This window comes from Pteropus alecto, unplaced genomic scaffold (genome assembly GCF_000325575.1).
Source record: "Pteropus alecto unplaced genomic scaffold, ASM32557v1 scaffold98, whole genome shotgun sequence".
In the NCBI taxonomy this organism is placed as follows: domain Eukaryota; kingdom Metazoa; phylum Chordata; class Mammalia; order Chiroptera; family Pteropodidae; genus Pteropus; species Pteropus alecto.
Genome location: NW_006443570.1, coordinates 14775495 through 14790728, shown reverse-complemented (window position 1 = coordinate 14790728; position 15234 = coordinate 14775495). Strand labels below are relative to the sequence as shown.

General features: G+C 38.0%; 1 protein-coding gene and 1 pseudogene across 2 annotated transcripts in view; both read right to left on the bottom strand.

Annotated features, from left to right (window-relative positions):
* Positions 1 to 20: 20 nt before the first annotated feature.
* Positions 21 to 136, bottom strand: LOC112473365 (annotated as a pseudogene).
* Positions 137 to 2958: 2822 nt separating this feature from the next.
* Positions 2959 to 15234, bottom strand: part of DUSP14 (dual specificity phosphatase 14) — a 26393-nt gene continuing 14117 nt past the window's right edge. For both annotated transcript variants that reach the window (XM_006924926.3, XM_025041729.1), the window contains exons 2-3: positions 5441 to 5532; positions 2959 to 4302 (exon numbers count right to left, since the gene is read on the bottom strand). In XM_006924926.3, the coding sequence (XP_006924988.1) occupies positions 3614 to 4210 (597 nt within the window). In that variant the 5' untranslated portion in view covers positions 4211 to 4302; positions 5441 to 5532 and the 3' untranslated portion in view covers positions 2959 to 3613. The remainder of the gene's footprint in view (positions 4303 to 5440; positions 5533 to 15234) is intronic.

Genomic DNA, 15234 nt, shown 5'->3' with positions numbered 1-15234 from the left:
ATTATTTTTTTTATTATTTACGCCTACAGCACCTGGTCTTCCTAGGTGGTCTCCCATCCAAGTACTAACCAGGCCTGACCCTGCTTAACTTCCGAGATTGGACATTGGACTTGTTCAGGGTGGCATGGCCATAGACTGTGGACTCTGGCTCCACTGGGGCACAAACCCAGGAGCTTCTGCACATAAAGCAGACGAAAAATAGCACGGAATTTTAGAAGGAAAATTTAGAAGGAAAATGCTCTTTAGGTAATTTTCTTGGCCACTTAACCTGAATACATAAAATCGGGGGGGAAAAAAGCCAAGTGGTCATGGACTGTTGTTATTCCTGGGAAAAGCATTCCAGTCTAGGACACACATTTCTCTGAATTGTTAATTATGTGCTTTTAGAAGAAATTTTGAATCATGTATGTTTCATTTTGTATGACTTAGGTTCTCTGACCTATTTTTATTTGTAAGTTGGTTCGTCTATATAGTTGCTGCTTTGCATAACTAGATTATTTTTTCCCCTCAGGAAAAAACTTGAGGGAATTGTTTTATTCCATATTAAACCTTTTACCTCTATCTTCTCCAAGAAAGGTACAGAACATTTTCATTAAACAGCTAGTGATGAGGCTTCTGCTTTACCTTGCTCTGCACCAGAATGCAGAGAAGTGTCGATGAGATAAATGTTTTTCTCCTCTGCTCCAGATAATACCATCTCCAGCTAGTAAGGACTGAGACAGTTGTCTGAATTGTTCCCTTCAGAGCCTTTGCCCTCCACGGAGCGAGTGGAGTATTACTAACAGCACACGTGGGCCAGTTTCTAGCAGGCTTTTTCTGATGCCTCTGTGCTCCAATTCAGCCTGAGGAGCACCTTGGGTTTTGACATGGCACCAGAATTCCAGGAGGCTTCTAATTGGTCTTGTACATTCCATAATAGACTATGATGAAATCTATCTATGCAATAAGAATGTCACCCAATTTGACAAAATTTACATTGCTGACTTTTTTTGGAAATGCCATATGGACTATTATTCCGTCTCAATGGCCTGTATCAAAACATTTTTAAAAGATTGCTCACCTGCTGACTAGATTGGTTTCCATCTCTAGATGTATTTCAGGATGCTTCAGATAAAATTTCGAAGTATAATTATTGTTGACCTTATTACCAGGTATGGTAGTTTTAGTCACTCCATGGGAGGTGCAAGAGGAAAATACAGAAGCCATCAACAAAAAGCCTTTGCTATGAAAAGTATTCATTACTTTCAGTATGTGTAACAATGGAAATGTTTTATTAGATACCACCAATAAGGACTTGGGGAATGTGGAATATTGTTACACTGATTTTATTATGCAGGTTTATTAAAATGACTCAACACTGCATTCAGCTTCACCTCAGTTCTTGTTAGCCAGGAGCCCAGTGTCCTTGGAAACAGTAACCAAGGTTACTTACTTCATACCGTTTTTGTGCAGGCAGCTTCACTGCACTGTTTGAGTGGCGATTAATAAGCACTTTGTGGGGGGAGGGTTTGTATTTTGCCTTTAAAAATTTTATGGCTTAGTGCGTATATTTTGTCTGGACACGCTTGAGGTAGAAGTGGCACAGGGTTATTAGGATATTATCCATACTTGGTTTTCCCTGTGGCTGTCAGCACTCTATGTGGGTTGCATATGTTAAATTATTTGAATATTTTGTATATGTATTTTTTGTTTAAAGATATCTTCTACTTGCCTTTTATTTAATTACTAGTATGTTCTTAAACTTTGAATAGATTATAGAAATTTGAAATGCTTGCCCTGCGCTGGGCATCACCACAAAAATTCCCCTAATACCTTCTGGGTCACACACCTTCCTCTGTGACCAGCTAATACAGTCTGACATTTAGATTAGGAAGGTGCTAGGCTTCCCAAGTCCTAAGAATGATCTTAGTTATGACATTCCAGTAGTGGTGTTTTTCCAGGATTTCTGCAGGAAATTTTATTACTAAGAACATCTGTCACCAGCTGTTTTCTTACTATACTACAATGATTGTGCAGACATAAGCCAGAGACTACCAGGCTTAACAGTTTGCCTTCATTCAGAAGCAGCCAGAGCCTCCACAGCCACAGGATTGTTTGGTGGTGGTTCTGATCATGTGTGATGTAACATTTAAGGGTTCCTCTGATTTCCCAAAGAAACTATTAACTTTACTTGAAATTTTCTTTTTAGACTATAAATAGAAGTGGGCAAATGGTATGAAACAAGAAAAGGTAGAATTTAGATGGAAACCACTGCCACATACCAGGTAAAATCTGGATGATTTATATAAATATGCAGCCATTGGTATTATATTTATGGCTTCTTACCAAAATAGAGCAAAAATCTAGAAAGTTATTCCACAGATAAGCTAGCTACAACCTACCTGGCAAATGAAAAAAAGAGAAAAAGCAGTGCTGTGGCAAATGGCTCCCCCATCTAAAAGTAAGGGTCAACCTGGTAATAATGCCCAGTGGTTTTTCAGGAACATGGAATAGAGAACTGATTAAACTACCAAGTCCCTAAAGAGTTGTGTTGTCACATTTATTAGGAACAGTGAACTGGATGACATTTCCAAGTTTCAACAAAGCAAGCCATTGTTATCTGTCACTTGTATTAAAGTTTGGTTTAGGGCACTTGTGTGTTAATAATCAAGCAAAGGCACTCCTTTTGTTAACCAATTTCTTTGATGGGGGATTGACTGACTGCTTTTGTGCACTTATTACCGAGACAAATTGAAAACCATCTTTTATCAGAGTGTGCACTCTGCTATTTTCCACTGTTCTAGCACTGTGGATGATATTAATATCTGCCCATCTACAAGGATGTGAAACAATGACAAGATTCAGCTGGGATGTCTATTTTAAGTAATGTTCATTACTGTCCACAGCAGCCATATTTTAATGCAAGTATTGGAGAGTATCTTCCTTCCATCAACACATAGACACACACACACACTGAAATTCTTCTTAGTAAAAATTATAACGTGGTAAGCAGATAGGTTTATTAAAAATAATGCTAATATAGTCCTGGGGCACATTGATTCCAAGAGGATGTTTGCAGCAGATTTTATTATAATTAACAGCTCAATAATAAAGGATTTTTTTTTTTTAACTTACAAAGTTACTAAATAATAGAAGGGAAAGGAAAGAGGCCAGTAGAGACTGAAGCTGGTATCAATCTTCCCTAAGCACTTGTGTGGTCAGCAGCCGTAGGCAAAGCTTGTCTCTAAAGGGTTAATCAGGGCCCAAAGTGATTTTTGCACTGAGCTCCTCCTGCACCTGTCATGATGCCAAAAGGCATGGAATTCAGAATAGAGCAAAACCAAACAGTTTTATTAAACTGTTCAAATTATTAAAAATGATTAAAAGCCAGTTAAAGATTTTCATAAACACTATTCCAAAATGTTAGTGTTAAAAATGTTACTAGCAATGTATGCATTCCCCTTATGTTCCTCCCCTCCCTCCCTCTCAAAATAAACTTGAATACCCAGTGTAAAAAACACTTCAGGGAGAACCAAAAGTCAACCATGTGAAAAGAAAAGTGAAGAAGGGAACAGACGGTGTGTAGCAGATGCTGGTACTGCTCAAGGGGCTGCTGATGCAGGCTTTGGCGGCATTAAATCCCCCAGTAAGGCATCAGGTGTCGGGACTCTTTCTCATAAACGTCTGGAACTATGCCATAAGGTGTCTGTACCATTTTAACTGTCGACTTCCCAAAAAGCTGGCGCTCGTAGTCTATCAGCTGCCTCCAGAAGCCTACATTGGGCCTGATGACAGGCCTCCGGGCTTTCACCCAGTTGTACGCCTCCAGCAGGCACACACTGTGGAATTTCATCAGGTAAGCAATACAGAGAGTGGCCGAGCGGCTCACCCCTGCAGCACAGTGCACCAAGGTGGCCCCATGCTTCCTGCTCACACTGTGGATCTTGTCAGCCACTGTGTCAAAGTATAGTCCAATGGGGGCATGAGGCATGTCAGCCAGAGGCACTTTAACATATTCAAATTGGGGCCAGTTGAAATTGGGGATCTCAATGGTAGCATTAACGATGCAGGTGATGCCACGAGCCTGGAGGAGGTGCCGGTTGGAGGCCACACTGCCTCTGCCCAGGAAGAGAGAGGAGGTGATTTGAGCAATGCCTCCTATATCTCCCTCAGAAATCATCCGAGGGGCCATGAGAGTCCGTGGTAGCGTGCTGTGACCTCTGGAGCTCATGAAGACGCCAACAATCACACTTGCATCATTGGAAGCAAGACCAGAGTGTTTTGTTTTTCTCCACCAAGGAATCCGAAATTAGAATCTCCTTCCTGCAAAATACAGGTATCTGTCAGTATTTTAAATGCTATTGATTCATCATAGCCTTCTGCAGTGCCTGGGGAATGGGAAGGTGAAAGGATTAGAAATGGTGATTTTCTGTAATAAGAGTGTGCACTTCCAAGGATGTAGACAAATCACTTTCTACCGATTAACAGGAAAAGTACCCTAAGACACCAGTGTGTAAAATCAATGTAAAAGCTCTCTGGTGATGGTTTAAGGCGGGGGAGGGTACTAAATGGAAATAAGTCATCCTATTTTAGGAAATGTGAAAGACAAAAACATGCCCAACCGGTTTCTGAACAACAATCTTGCAGGGTCTTGCTCTTATTAAAGGGAGTGATGTTCCTTGGTAATTAGGAAGAAATCAGAAATTCTGATCTTCCTATAGCCATGTTCCTACAATTCACCATTACCTACCTCCACGTCTAATTCCAAACAGAGGTCTTACAAAGGTATAAAATGATAATGCATTAGGTAATATGTTCAATGAACTGCTTTTATGGACTAAAGATACTGAACTGGATCAGTTATAGGAAAACCAGGACATATGGTCACCTTAGCCCTTAATTATTAAAAAAAAAAAAGCTACTCCTATCATATTTGTGACATCTGAACACTTCAGAAATCCAACTAGCTTTAGGTAACTTATGCTGTGGCATTTCCATGGAAATAATCCCAGGCAATTTGAAGGCTATGGTCTCAAATATTCATTCATCTAAGTTAATAAGCTGACCTGGCCCTGAGTTTGGTTAAATGATAACTTCACCTTCCTCAGCCAATTCTAAGCTCCAAGATGAATCCCACTGCCTTCAGATGTGTGTTGGAATTAAAATTAGTTTAATATTTACAGATCCATATTCTCTCATTAGTACAGTGTTTACTATAAAAGACATTCAGTATTATAACATATATAGCACACATTAGTAATAACAGAAAAGGAAATTACTGGTTTCCTGAGATTTTAGACACATCAATTACTCTCACTGCAAATTCATACCGCTTTATAGTCTGTGCCCACCGGATGTTTGCTTATCCCCACCCAGGGTACTGGAGGGATGCTCAAACTGATTTCAGTCAGATGAGAATATCCCTGGTTCCACAGACAGAAGTGGTGCTAGGGCTACTCACTTGTGAGGAATCTGATTACCCTGGAGTGCTGGGTCTGGATCCAGGCAGTCAGTCCTACGTTAAGAGTCTGATCAAGTAGATAGAAATCAGATCTACAGAAAGACAAAGAGGCAAGAATGTGGCCAGTCAGGAAGTTAAAAATAATTCCTCCGGAGTTTTTACTAGTAAATTGGATTTGACCAGAATAAATCTAGGAAATGGAAAGCATGCTAAATATATCTAGATATGCAATTAAATACCAGTAAGAAACAGCAACCTAAGGCTCAGCTTTTCATTAATGACACATAACCCACAGTGTGACACATGTTAAGTACAGTTTTGGCTATGATGAAGACAAATTTTTGAAAGGAGATTCAGAGCTCACAACATACATATCAATGAATGTAAGGCAATGCTCACTGGGCCAGCAAGAGATGCAAAACAATCTACACGTCTCTTCCTTGTGCCCTCAGTCACCCCAGCAGTGTGGGAGACTGTGCAGTGTGCTAGACACCAGAGTGGGTACAACAGCTAAGCCAGGTGCTGGAAGACAGCTTCATGAAGAGCAATGCTGTAGATGTGGCTGTAGCCATGAATGCCAACTACAGGAGGTGATGTTGAGGAGAGCAATTTGAAATTTCATTTTGTCTTCTCTTCCATGTTGGCCCTCTTACTCATTTATGTAACAATATGATGAACACTAATGAGCATCATTAAAAATGTGTTCCTCCATCTGTCCCTCCTCTTTTCCCAGGTAACCATCACATTATTTTTATAGCTCTCTTGAGGCATAACTGGTACAGCTTGATCAAGTATAAAACTTGATGAGTTTTGACATGTACACACTCGATACACCATGATCTCAAAATAACAAACATATTCATCACTCCCCAAAATTGCCATCTGGTCCAGGACTTTTGTTTGTTGGGAGTTTTTTTATTATTAATTTGATTTCGTTAGTATTTATCCATTTCTTCAAGATTATCCAATTTGTTGGCTTATAATTATTGGTAGTATTTCCTGATAATCCTTTAAATTTCTCTGGTGTTGGTTGTTACGTCTTTCATTTCTGATTTTATTTGGCCCCTTTTTTTCTTGATGAGTCTGGCTAAAAGGTTTATCAATTTTATCTTTTCAAAGAACCAGCTCTGGGTTTCACTGAGCTTTTCTATTTTTTACTCTATTTCATTTATTTCCACTGATCTTTATTATTTCCTTCCTTTTACTCACTTTGGGCTTTGTTCTTTTTGTCATTTAGATATAAGATTGAGATTTTTCTTGTTTCTTGAGGTAGGCCTGTATTGCTATCAGTTTCTTAGAACTGCTTTTGGCTGTGTTGGGGTTGTTGTGTTTTCATTTTCAGTTGTTTTGAGGTATCTTTTGATTTCTTCCTTAATCTTGTTAACCCATTCATTGTTTAATACCATGTTATTTAGCCTCCATGTGTTTGTTTTTGTTTTCTTCCTGCAATTGATTTCTAATTTCATACGACTGTGATTGGAGAAGATGCTAGATATGATTCCAATCTTAAATTTATTGAAACTTGTTTTGTGGCTTAACATGTGGTGTGTCCTGGGAAATGTTCCATGTATACTGGAAAAGAATGTGTATTCTGCTTTTTGGTTAAATGTCTTAAAAATATCAAGTAAGCTCATCTGGTCTAATGTGTCATTTAAGACCACTGTTTCCCTGTTGATTTTCTGTCTGGAAGATCTATCCACTGATGTGAATGAGATGTTAAAGTTCCCTATTATGACTGTTACTGTCAATCTCTCCCTTTATGTTCGTCAATATTTATATATTTAGGTGTTCCTGCGTTGGGTGCATAGATGTTTACAAGAATTATAACCTCTTGTTGGATTGATCCCTTAAACATTATGAAATGCCCTTTTTGTCTACTGTTACAGACTTTATTTTAAAGTTTATTGCGTCTGATCTAAGTATCGCTACCCCAGTTTTTTTTTCATTTCCATTTGCACAAAACATCTTTTATATCACTTTCACGCTGTCTTTCAGTCTGAACTGAGTGTCACCTAGGCAGCATATGTTTGGGTCTTGTTTTCTTATCCATTCAGCCACCCTATGTCTTTAGATTGGAGCATTTACATTTAAAGTAATTATTGACAGATTAATGTAGTTGTTGCCATTTTATGGATTGATTTCTGAATCCTTTTTAGTTCCTTTCTTATTCTCTTGATCTTTTGAATGTTGATGGCTTTCTATAGTGTCATGTTTGGATTCCTTTTTTGTACTCTTATAGATTTTTGCTCTGTGGGTACTGTGTGCTTCATATATACCAAGCTATGTTTATAGCAGTCTATTTTAAGTTGATGGTCACTTAAATTCAAACACATTCTTCAACCATTACTTGCCCCTTCCACATTTGGCTTTTGTCATTATTTTTTACTTGTGTGCATCCCTTAATTTATTGTTGTAATTACACATGATCTTCCTACTCTGGCCTTTTAACCTCTGTACTAGCTTTATAGTTGGTTGATCTATTGCTTTTACTAAGTATTTGCCTTTGTCAGTAAGAATTTTTTTCCTGTATTTTCTTATTCATATTTTTATCTTTTCTAGTTGGAGTCCCTTTAACATTTCTTGTAATATCGGTTTAGGGGTGAACTCCTTTAGATTTTTCTTGTCTGGGAAACTCTTTCTCCTTTGGTTCTAAATGATAGCATTGCTGGGTAGAGTAATCTTGGTTGTAGGTCTCTGCTTTTCATCACTTTGAATATTTCATGCCAGTCCCTCCTGGCCTGCAAAGTTCCTGTTGAAAAGTCAGCTGATAGTCTGTTGGGAACTCCACTCTATGTAACTAACTGCTTTTCTCTTGCTGCTTTTAAGATTCTCTATTTATCTTTAAAATTTGGCATTTTAATTACAGTGTGTCTTGGTGTGGGCCTCTTGGCGTTCATCTTGTTTAGGGCTCTCTGTGCTTCCTGGACTTGTATGTCTAATTTCCTTTGCCAGGTTAGGGTAGTTTTTAGTCATTATTTTCCTAAATAGGTTTTCAACCCATGCTCTCTCTTCTGGCACCCCTATGACATACACACCTGATGTCCCTTAAAACAATCCTCATTTTTTTTAGGTTTTTTTCCTTTACTTCTTCCAATTGGGTGTTTTCTGCTACCTTGTCTTCTAAATTGCTGATCTGATCCTCTGCTTCATCTAATCTGTTGATTCCTTCCAGTGTATTCTCATTTCAGTTGTTGTAATCTTCATTTCTAACTGGTATTTTATGGTTTCAGTCTCTCTGTTATAGTCCTCACTGAGGTCATCCAACCTCTCCTAAGTTCAGTGAGTGTCCTTATAACCCATGTTTTGAACTCTGCATCTGGTAGACTGCTTGTCTCCATTTTGTTTAGTTCTTTCTCTGGAATTCTGTCCTGTTCTTTCATTTGGGACATGTTTGTCTCCTCATTTTGGCCAACTCCCTGTATTTGCTTCTATATTGTAGGTAGATCTGCTACGTTTCCCTAGTCACCTGAGCCGGGAGCTCTAAAAGTACCTCTTGTGTGCGTTGTTTGTGCCCTCCTGTTGTAGTCGAGCATCGACTGCTGTTGGCATATCAATGGATGGAACTGACCTTCAGGCTGACTGGCTGTAAGGGCTGGCTATAACTACAGTAGACAAGCTGTTGTGTGGTGTGCTGACCTCATGGAGCAGGAGTTGCTTTAGCAGGGCTCTGGTGCCAGGTGAGTCCACCCTTCAGGTATGTCATTTGTGGAGCTGTTTGGGTGGTGCTCTGGTGTAGTGCGTAACCAGCCACTAAGTGTGCTGGTTCTGGAGGCTCTCGTGAGGGGTTCTGGTGCAAGCCAAGGTCAGATGCCATTTGTGCCCAGCCTGGGGCTGTCTGGTGGGAGCTACAAAGGGATCTATGGTTGGTTGCCACTTGTGCTGGACTTGGAGGTGCTTTAGAGAAGCTATGCTGCAAACTGAGGCCAACTGCCAGTAGTGCCAGACTTGGGACTCTTTGGTAGGCACCACAATGTGAACTGAGGTCAGCTGCCCCTTGTGCAGGGTTTGTGGCCACTTAGTTGAAGCTATGTTCGATACTAACACTGGCCACAGCTTATACCAGGCTTGGAGCTTACCTGATGAGAGTTACAATGGAAGTTGAGACTGGTCACCATTTGTGCTGGGCTTGAGGCCACTTAGCAAGAGGTATAGGGCATGCCAAGGCCAGACGCTATTTGTTTGGGGTTTGTGGACCTGAGAGATTTTAGGAAAGTCCACAGCACAAGCCAAAGTAGGCCACTTGTGTGGAGAAACTGCTGGAAATAGCTCAGGTCAGGCATGTGAGTTGCGTTGGGCAGGGTTTCAGGGAATCACCAAGGCAAACAGTGTTAGCCAGGTTAATGGAGACTCAGATTTGACACACACCTGTGCTTGCTGGCTAGGTGTGAGGAGGACTCAAGAAAGCAATGGTGCCTGGCAGCTTTCTATCCCTAGAGAAAACCACCCCAACCCCTGCCCCTGTAGCCCTCACCCTGAATGCCAGTCAGTTCAGTTTCTCTTAATATGTCCTGGTGCTCTTCAAGCTGCTGCTCCTGCTCTGGAGCCCAGAGCAAATGAGTCTGTGTGTGGCCCCTCAAGAGGAATGCCTGGACTCCATCTCACTTGCATGCAATTCCCACTGGTTTTTACAGGCAGATGTTATGGGGACTCTTCTTGGCACTGGGGCCCCAGGCTAAGGAACCAGGTGTAGGCCTGAGACCCCTTGTTCCTCAGAGAAGACCTCTGCAGCCAAGATATCCCTCCCAGTTCTTATTTGCCACATGTGGGTGTAGGACCTACCCGTTCTGTGTCTCTACCCTTCCTACCAGTCTCGTTTTGGCTTCTTCATATTCTTAGTTACAGGACTTCTGTTCAGCTAGTCTTTAGGTGGTTCTCAATGATGGTTGTTTTATAATTTAGTTATATTTTTGATGTGGTCATGGGAGGAGTTGAGTACAGCATTTGCCTATTCTGCCTTCTTGGCCAGATATATCTGTATACTTTAAAAGCTGCTGAGATCTTCCCCTTTAGAATACTGACAGGTATCGGCAGACCCACAACTACCAGGAGCCACTAAAAGTAAAATACACTGCTTGGACAATCACAAAAGTTTGAGAGAAAACCAAGACTAAAGTACAGTTGAATGGTAAGGGTCATCTCCTATGCAAAGCCACTCCTTCAAGACTGGGAGAGGTGGCTGTTCTAATACACATAAACCAACACAGTCAATGAAAATGAATTTTAAAAAGGGAATATGATCCAATAGAAAAAATAAGATAAAACTTTGGTTAAATCTTTAATAAAATATAAGTGATTTACCTGAAAAATAGTACAAAATAATGATCATAAAGATGTTCACTGAACTCAGGAGACAAACGGACTAAGAAAGTATAAGAAAGTACCAAATAGAAGTCACAAAGCTAAAGAATACATGAGAGGTGTTCAACAACAGACTAAGTGAAACAGAAGAAAGGATCAGTGAACTTTAAGCCAGGGCAGGGGAACTGAAACAATAGAGCAGCAAAAATAATGCAACACACACACACACGCACGCATGCACGCGCAGCTTGTGGGACAACATCGAGAAGAACAACATTCGCATTATAGGAGTCCCAAATGGAGAAGAGTGGGAGAAAGGAGCAGAAAAACCTATTTGAAGAACTAATGGCTGAAAACTTCCTTAACCTGGGGAAATAAACAGACATCCTAATCCAAGAAGCCCAGATAATTCCAAATAAGATGAACCCGAAAACACCTACACCAAGGCTCATTATAATTAAATTGTTAAAAGTTAAAAAATAAGGAAAATCTTAAAAGCAGCAAGAGAAAAACAAGAGAACCCACTAAGCAAATTTTTCAACAGAAATTTTGCAGACCAGAAAGCAGTGGTGTGATATATTCAACATGCTGAAAGAAAAAACTTCAAGAACGCCCAGCAAAGTTGTCATTGAGAATCAAAGGAGAGATAAAGTTTTCCAGACAAGTAAAAGTTACAAGACTTCACCACCAGCCTTACAGGAAATGTTAAAGGGATGTATTTAAGCTGGAAAGGAGAAAGAGGAAAATATTTGAAAGTATAAAACTCACTGGTAAAGGTAAATATAGTAAAATTTAGAATAATGTAAAGGTGGTGGATTCACCAATTATAAAGCTAGTATGAAGATTAAACAACAAAAGTAGTAAAAACAACTCTAACTGCCACAATTAGTTAAGGGATGTAAAAGATAAAAAGATGTAAACAGTGAGGGGGTAAAATTGCAGAACTTGAGAATGTGTTCAAATTTAAGTTATCAACTTAAAAAAGACTGTTGTAAGTTGTTATATGTAAGCTTCACAGTAATCACAAACCTACAGTAGATACACAAAAGATAAAGGGATCTAAATAGACCACAAAAAATCATCAAATCACAAAGTAAGAGACTAAGAAAAGGAAAAGCAGAACTACAAAACAGCCAGAAAACAATGAACAAAATGGCAATAAGTACATGCTTATCAATAATCACCAATAAATGTAAATGGCCTAAATTATCCAATCAAAGGACACAGTGGCTAAACACATTTTTTTTTAAAAAAGGTTCATTTATATGCTATGTACAAGAGACTTCATATGTAAGGACATATGCAGACAAAGTGAAGAGACAGAAAAAGGTATTCCATACAAACAGCAACCAAAAGAAAGCTGGAGTGGCTACACTTAGACAAAATAAACTACCTACCTTTACAACTCAAAGAACTAAAGAAGAACAAAGTCCAAAGTTAGTAGAAGGAAGAAAATGAAAGTCAGAGCAGAATAAATGAAATAGAGGCTAAAAAGAGAGTAGAAAAGACCAATGAGGCTAAAAGTTGGTTCTCTGAAAATTGAAAAACTTTTAGACTCACTAAGAAATAAAAAGGACTCAAAAAAAAATCAGCAATGAAATAATACCACAGAAATACAAAGGATCATAAGAGACTACTCTGAACAATTTTACAAAAACAAATTTGACACCCTAGAAAAAATAAATTCTTAGGACCATTCAACCTATCAAACTGAATCATAAATAAGAGAATCTAAACATACCAATAACTAGCAAGGATATTGAATCAGTAATTAACAACATCCCAACCAACAAAAGTCCAGGTCTAGACAGCTTCACTTGTGAATTCTACCAAACATTTAAAAAATTAATAACAGTCCTTTTCAAACTCTGCCAAAACACAGAAGATGAAATACAACCAAACTCATTTTACAAGGCCAGCATTATGTTGATACCAAAACCAGACAAGGACACCACAAGTAAAAAAATTACATCATGCAAAATAATGCAAAATTCCTCAACAAAATATTAGCAAACCCAATTTAACAATACATTAAAAGGATCACATGTCATGATCAAATGGGATTTAGTCCAAGGATGGTTCAACATCTGCAAATCAACGTGATAAACCACATTAACAAAATGAAATGTAAAAATTGTAAGATCACCTCGATAGATGCAAAAAAGCATTTGACAAAATTCAACATCCATTTATGGTAAAACTCTCAACAAAAGTGGATATAGAGGGAACTCAACATAAGAAAAGCCATATATGACAAATCCCCAGCTAAGAACATATTCAAAGGTGAAAAGCTGGAAGCTTTTCCTCTAAGATTAGGAACAAGACAAGGATGTTCACTTTCACCACTCTTAGTCAACGTAGTATTAGAAGTCCTAACCACAGCAATTGGGTAAGAAAAAGAAATAAAAGTCATCCAAATTGGAAAAGAAGTAAACTGTCAGTTTTTGCAGCTGACATATTATATATAGAAAATCCTAAAGACTTCACCAAAAAAAAACTGTTAGAATAAATTAATTTAGTAAAGTTGCAGAATATAAAATCAATATACAAAAATCTGTTGCATTTCTAAACACTAATAACAAACTATCAGAAAGAAATTAAGACAATCCCATTTACAATTACATCAAAAAATAAAATACTTAGGAATAAATTTAACCATGAAAGACATGTACACTAAAAACTATAAGACACTGATGAAAGAAAATGAAGATGACACAAATAAATGGAAAGATATCCTGTGGTCACAGATTAGAAGAATTAATATTGTTTTTTAAAAATCGACAGATTCAATGCAGTCTCTTATCAAAATTCCAGTGGCATCTTTCACAAAAATAGAACAATCCTTAAATTTGCACGGAAACACAAAAGATCCTAAATAACCAAAGTAATCTTGAGAAAGAACAAAGCTGGAGGCATCATCTTCCTTGATTTCAAATTATATTACAGACCTACAGTAATCAAAAAGTTTGGTATTGATGTAATAAGACAAACATAGATCAATGTAACAGAATAGAGAATCCAGAAACAAATCCACACATAAATGGCTAATTAATTTACAACAAAGGATCCAAGAATATACAGTGGCAAACAGTCTCTTCAATAAATGGTGCTGGGAAAACTGGACAGCCACATGCAAAAGAAACTAGACTTTTATTTTACACCATACAAAAGCATTAACTCAAAACGGGTTATAGATTTGAATGTTAAGACTGAAACCACAGACTCCTAGGAAAAAAACATAGGATGTATATTCCTTGGCCATATGTCTTGATAATTCTTTGGATTTGACAACAAAAGCAAAAGCAATAAATGCAAAAATAAAACTGAGTGGAACTATATCTAACTAAAATGCTTCTACACAGCAAAGGGAACCATCAACAAAATGGAAAGGCAACCTACAGAATGGAAGAAAATACTGGCAAATCATATATATCTCATAAGGAGTTAATATCCAAAATATATAAAGAACTCATACAACTCAAAAGGGGGAAAAAATCTGATTTAAAAATGGGCAGAGGATCTAAACAGACATTTACCAAATAAGACATACAGATGGTCAACAGGTACATGAAAAGATGCTCAAAACATCACTAATCATCAGAGGGATGAAAATCAAAACTACAATGAGATATCACTTCACATCTGTTAGAATATTAACAGATGGTGAGGATATGGAGGAAAGGGAGTCCTTGTGTAATTGTTGGTGGGAGTGTAAACTGGTGCAGCCACTATGGAAAACAGCACGAAGGTTCCTTAAAAAATTAAAAATAGAATTACTGCATGATCCAGCAATTTCACTTCTGGGTATTTAGCCAAAGAAAGTGAAAACACTAACATAAAAAGATATATGCATCCCATGTTCATTGCAGCATTGTTTACAATAGCCCCGATATGGAAACAACCTAAGTGTCCATCAACGGATAGATGGATAAAGAAAATATAGTATATATAAACAATGGAATATTATTCAGCCATAAAAAAGAAATCTTGCCAGTTGCGACAACATGGATGGATCTTTGAGGGCATTATACTAAGTGAAATAAGTTAGAGAAATACAGATACTGCTTGGTATCAGTTATATGTGAAATCTGAGGGGAAAAAAGCTCATAGATACAGAGAACAGATGAAGGGTTGCTAGAGGAGGGGGGCTAAATGAGTAAAGGGGATTAAAAGATACAAACTTGCAGTTATAAATACATCATGGGGATGTAATGTACAGTAATAACTACAGTTATTACTGTATTGCATATTTGAAAGTTTCTAAGTAAATCTTAAAAGTTCTCATCACAAGGAAAAAATTTTAACTATAAGTTCACAGATATTAACTAGATTTATCGTGGTGACCATTCTGCAATATATACAAATATCAAATCGTTTGTACACCTTAAACTAATACGTTGTACATTATACCTCAATAAAAAATTGAAAAATAAAGTTATAGTTTTATAATGTGTTCTCAGATTTGTGTGCGAAATCAGAATCACCTAGGGTTTGTC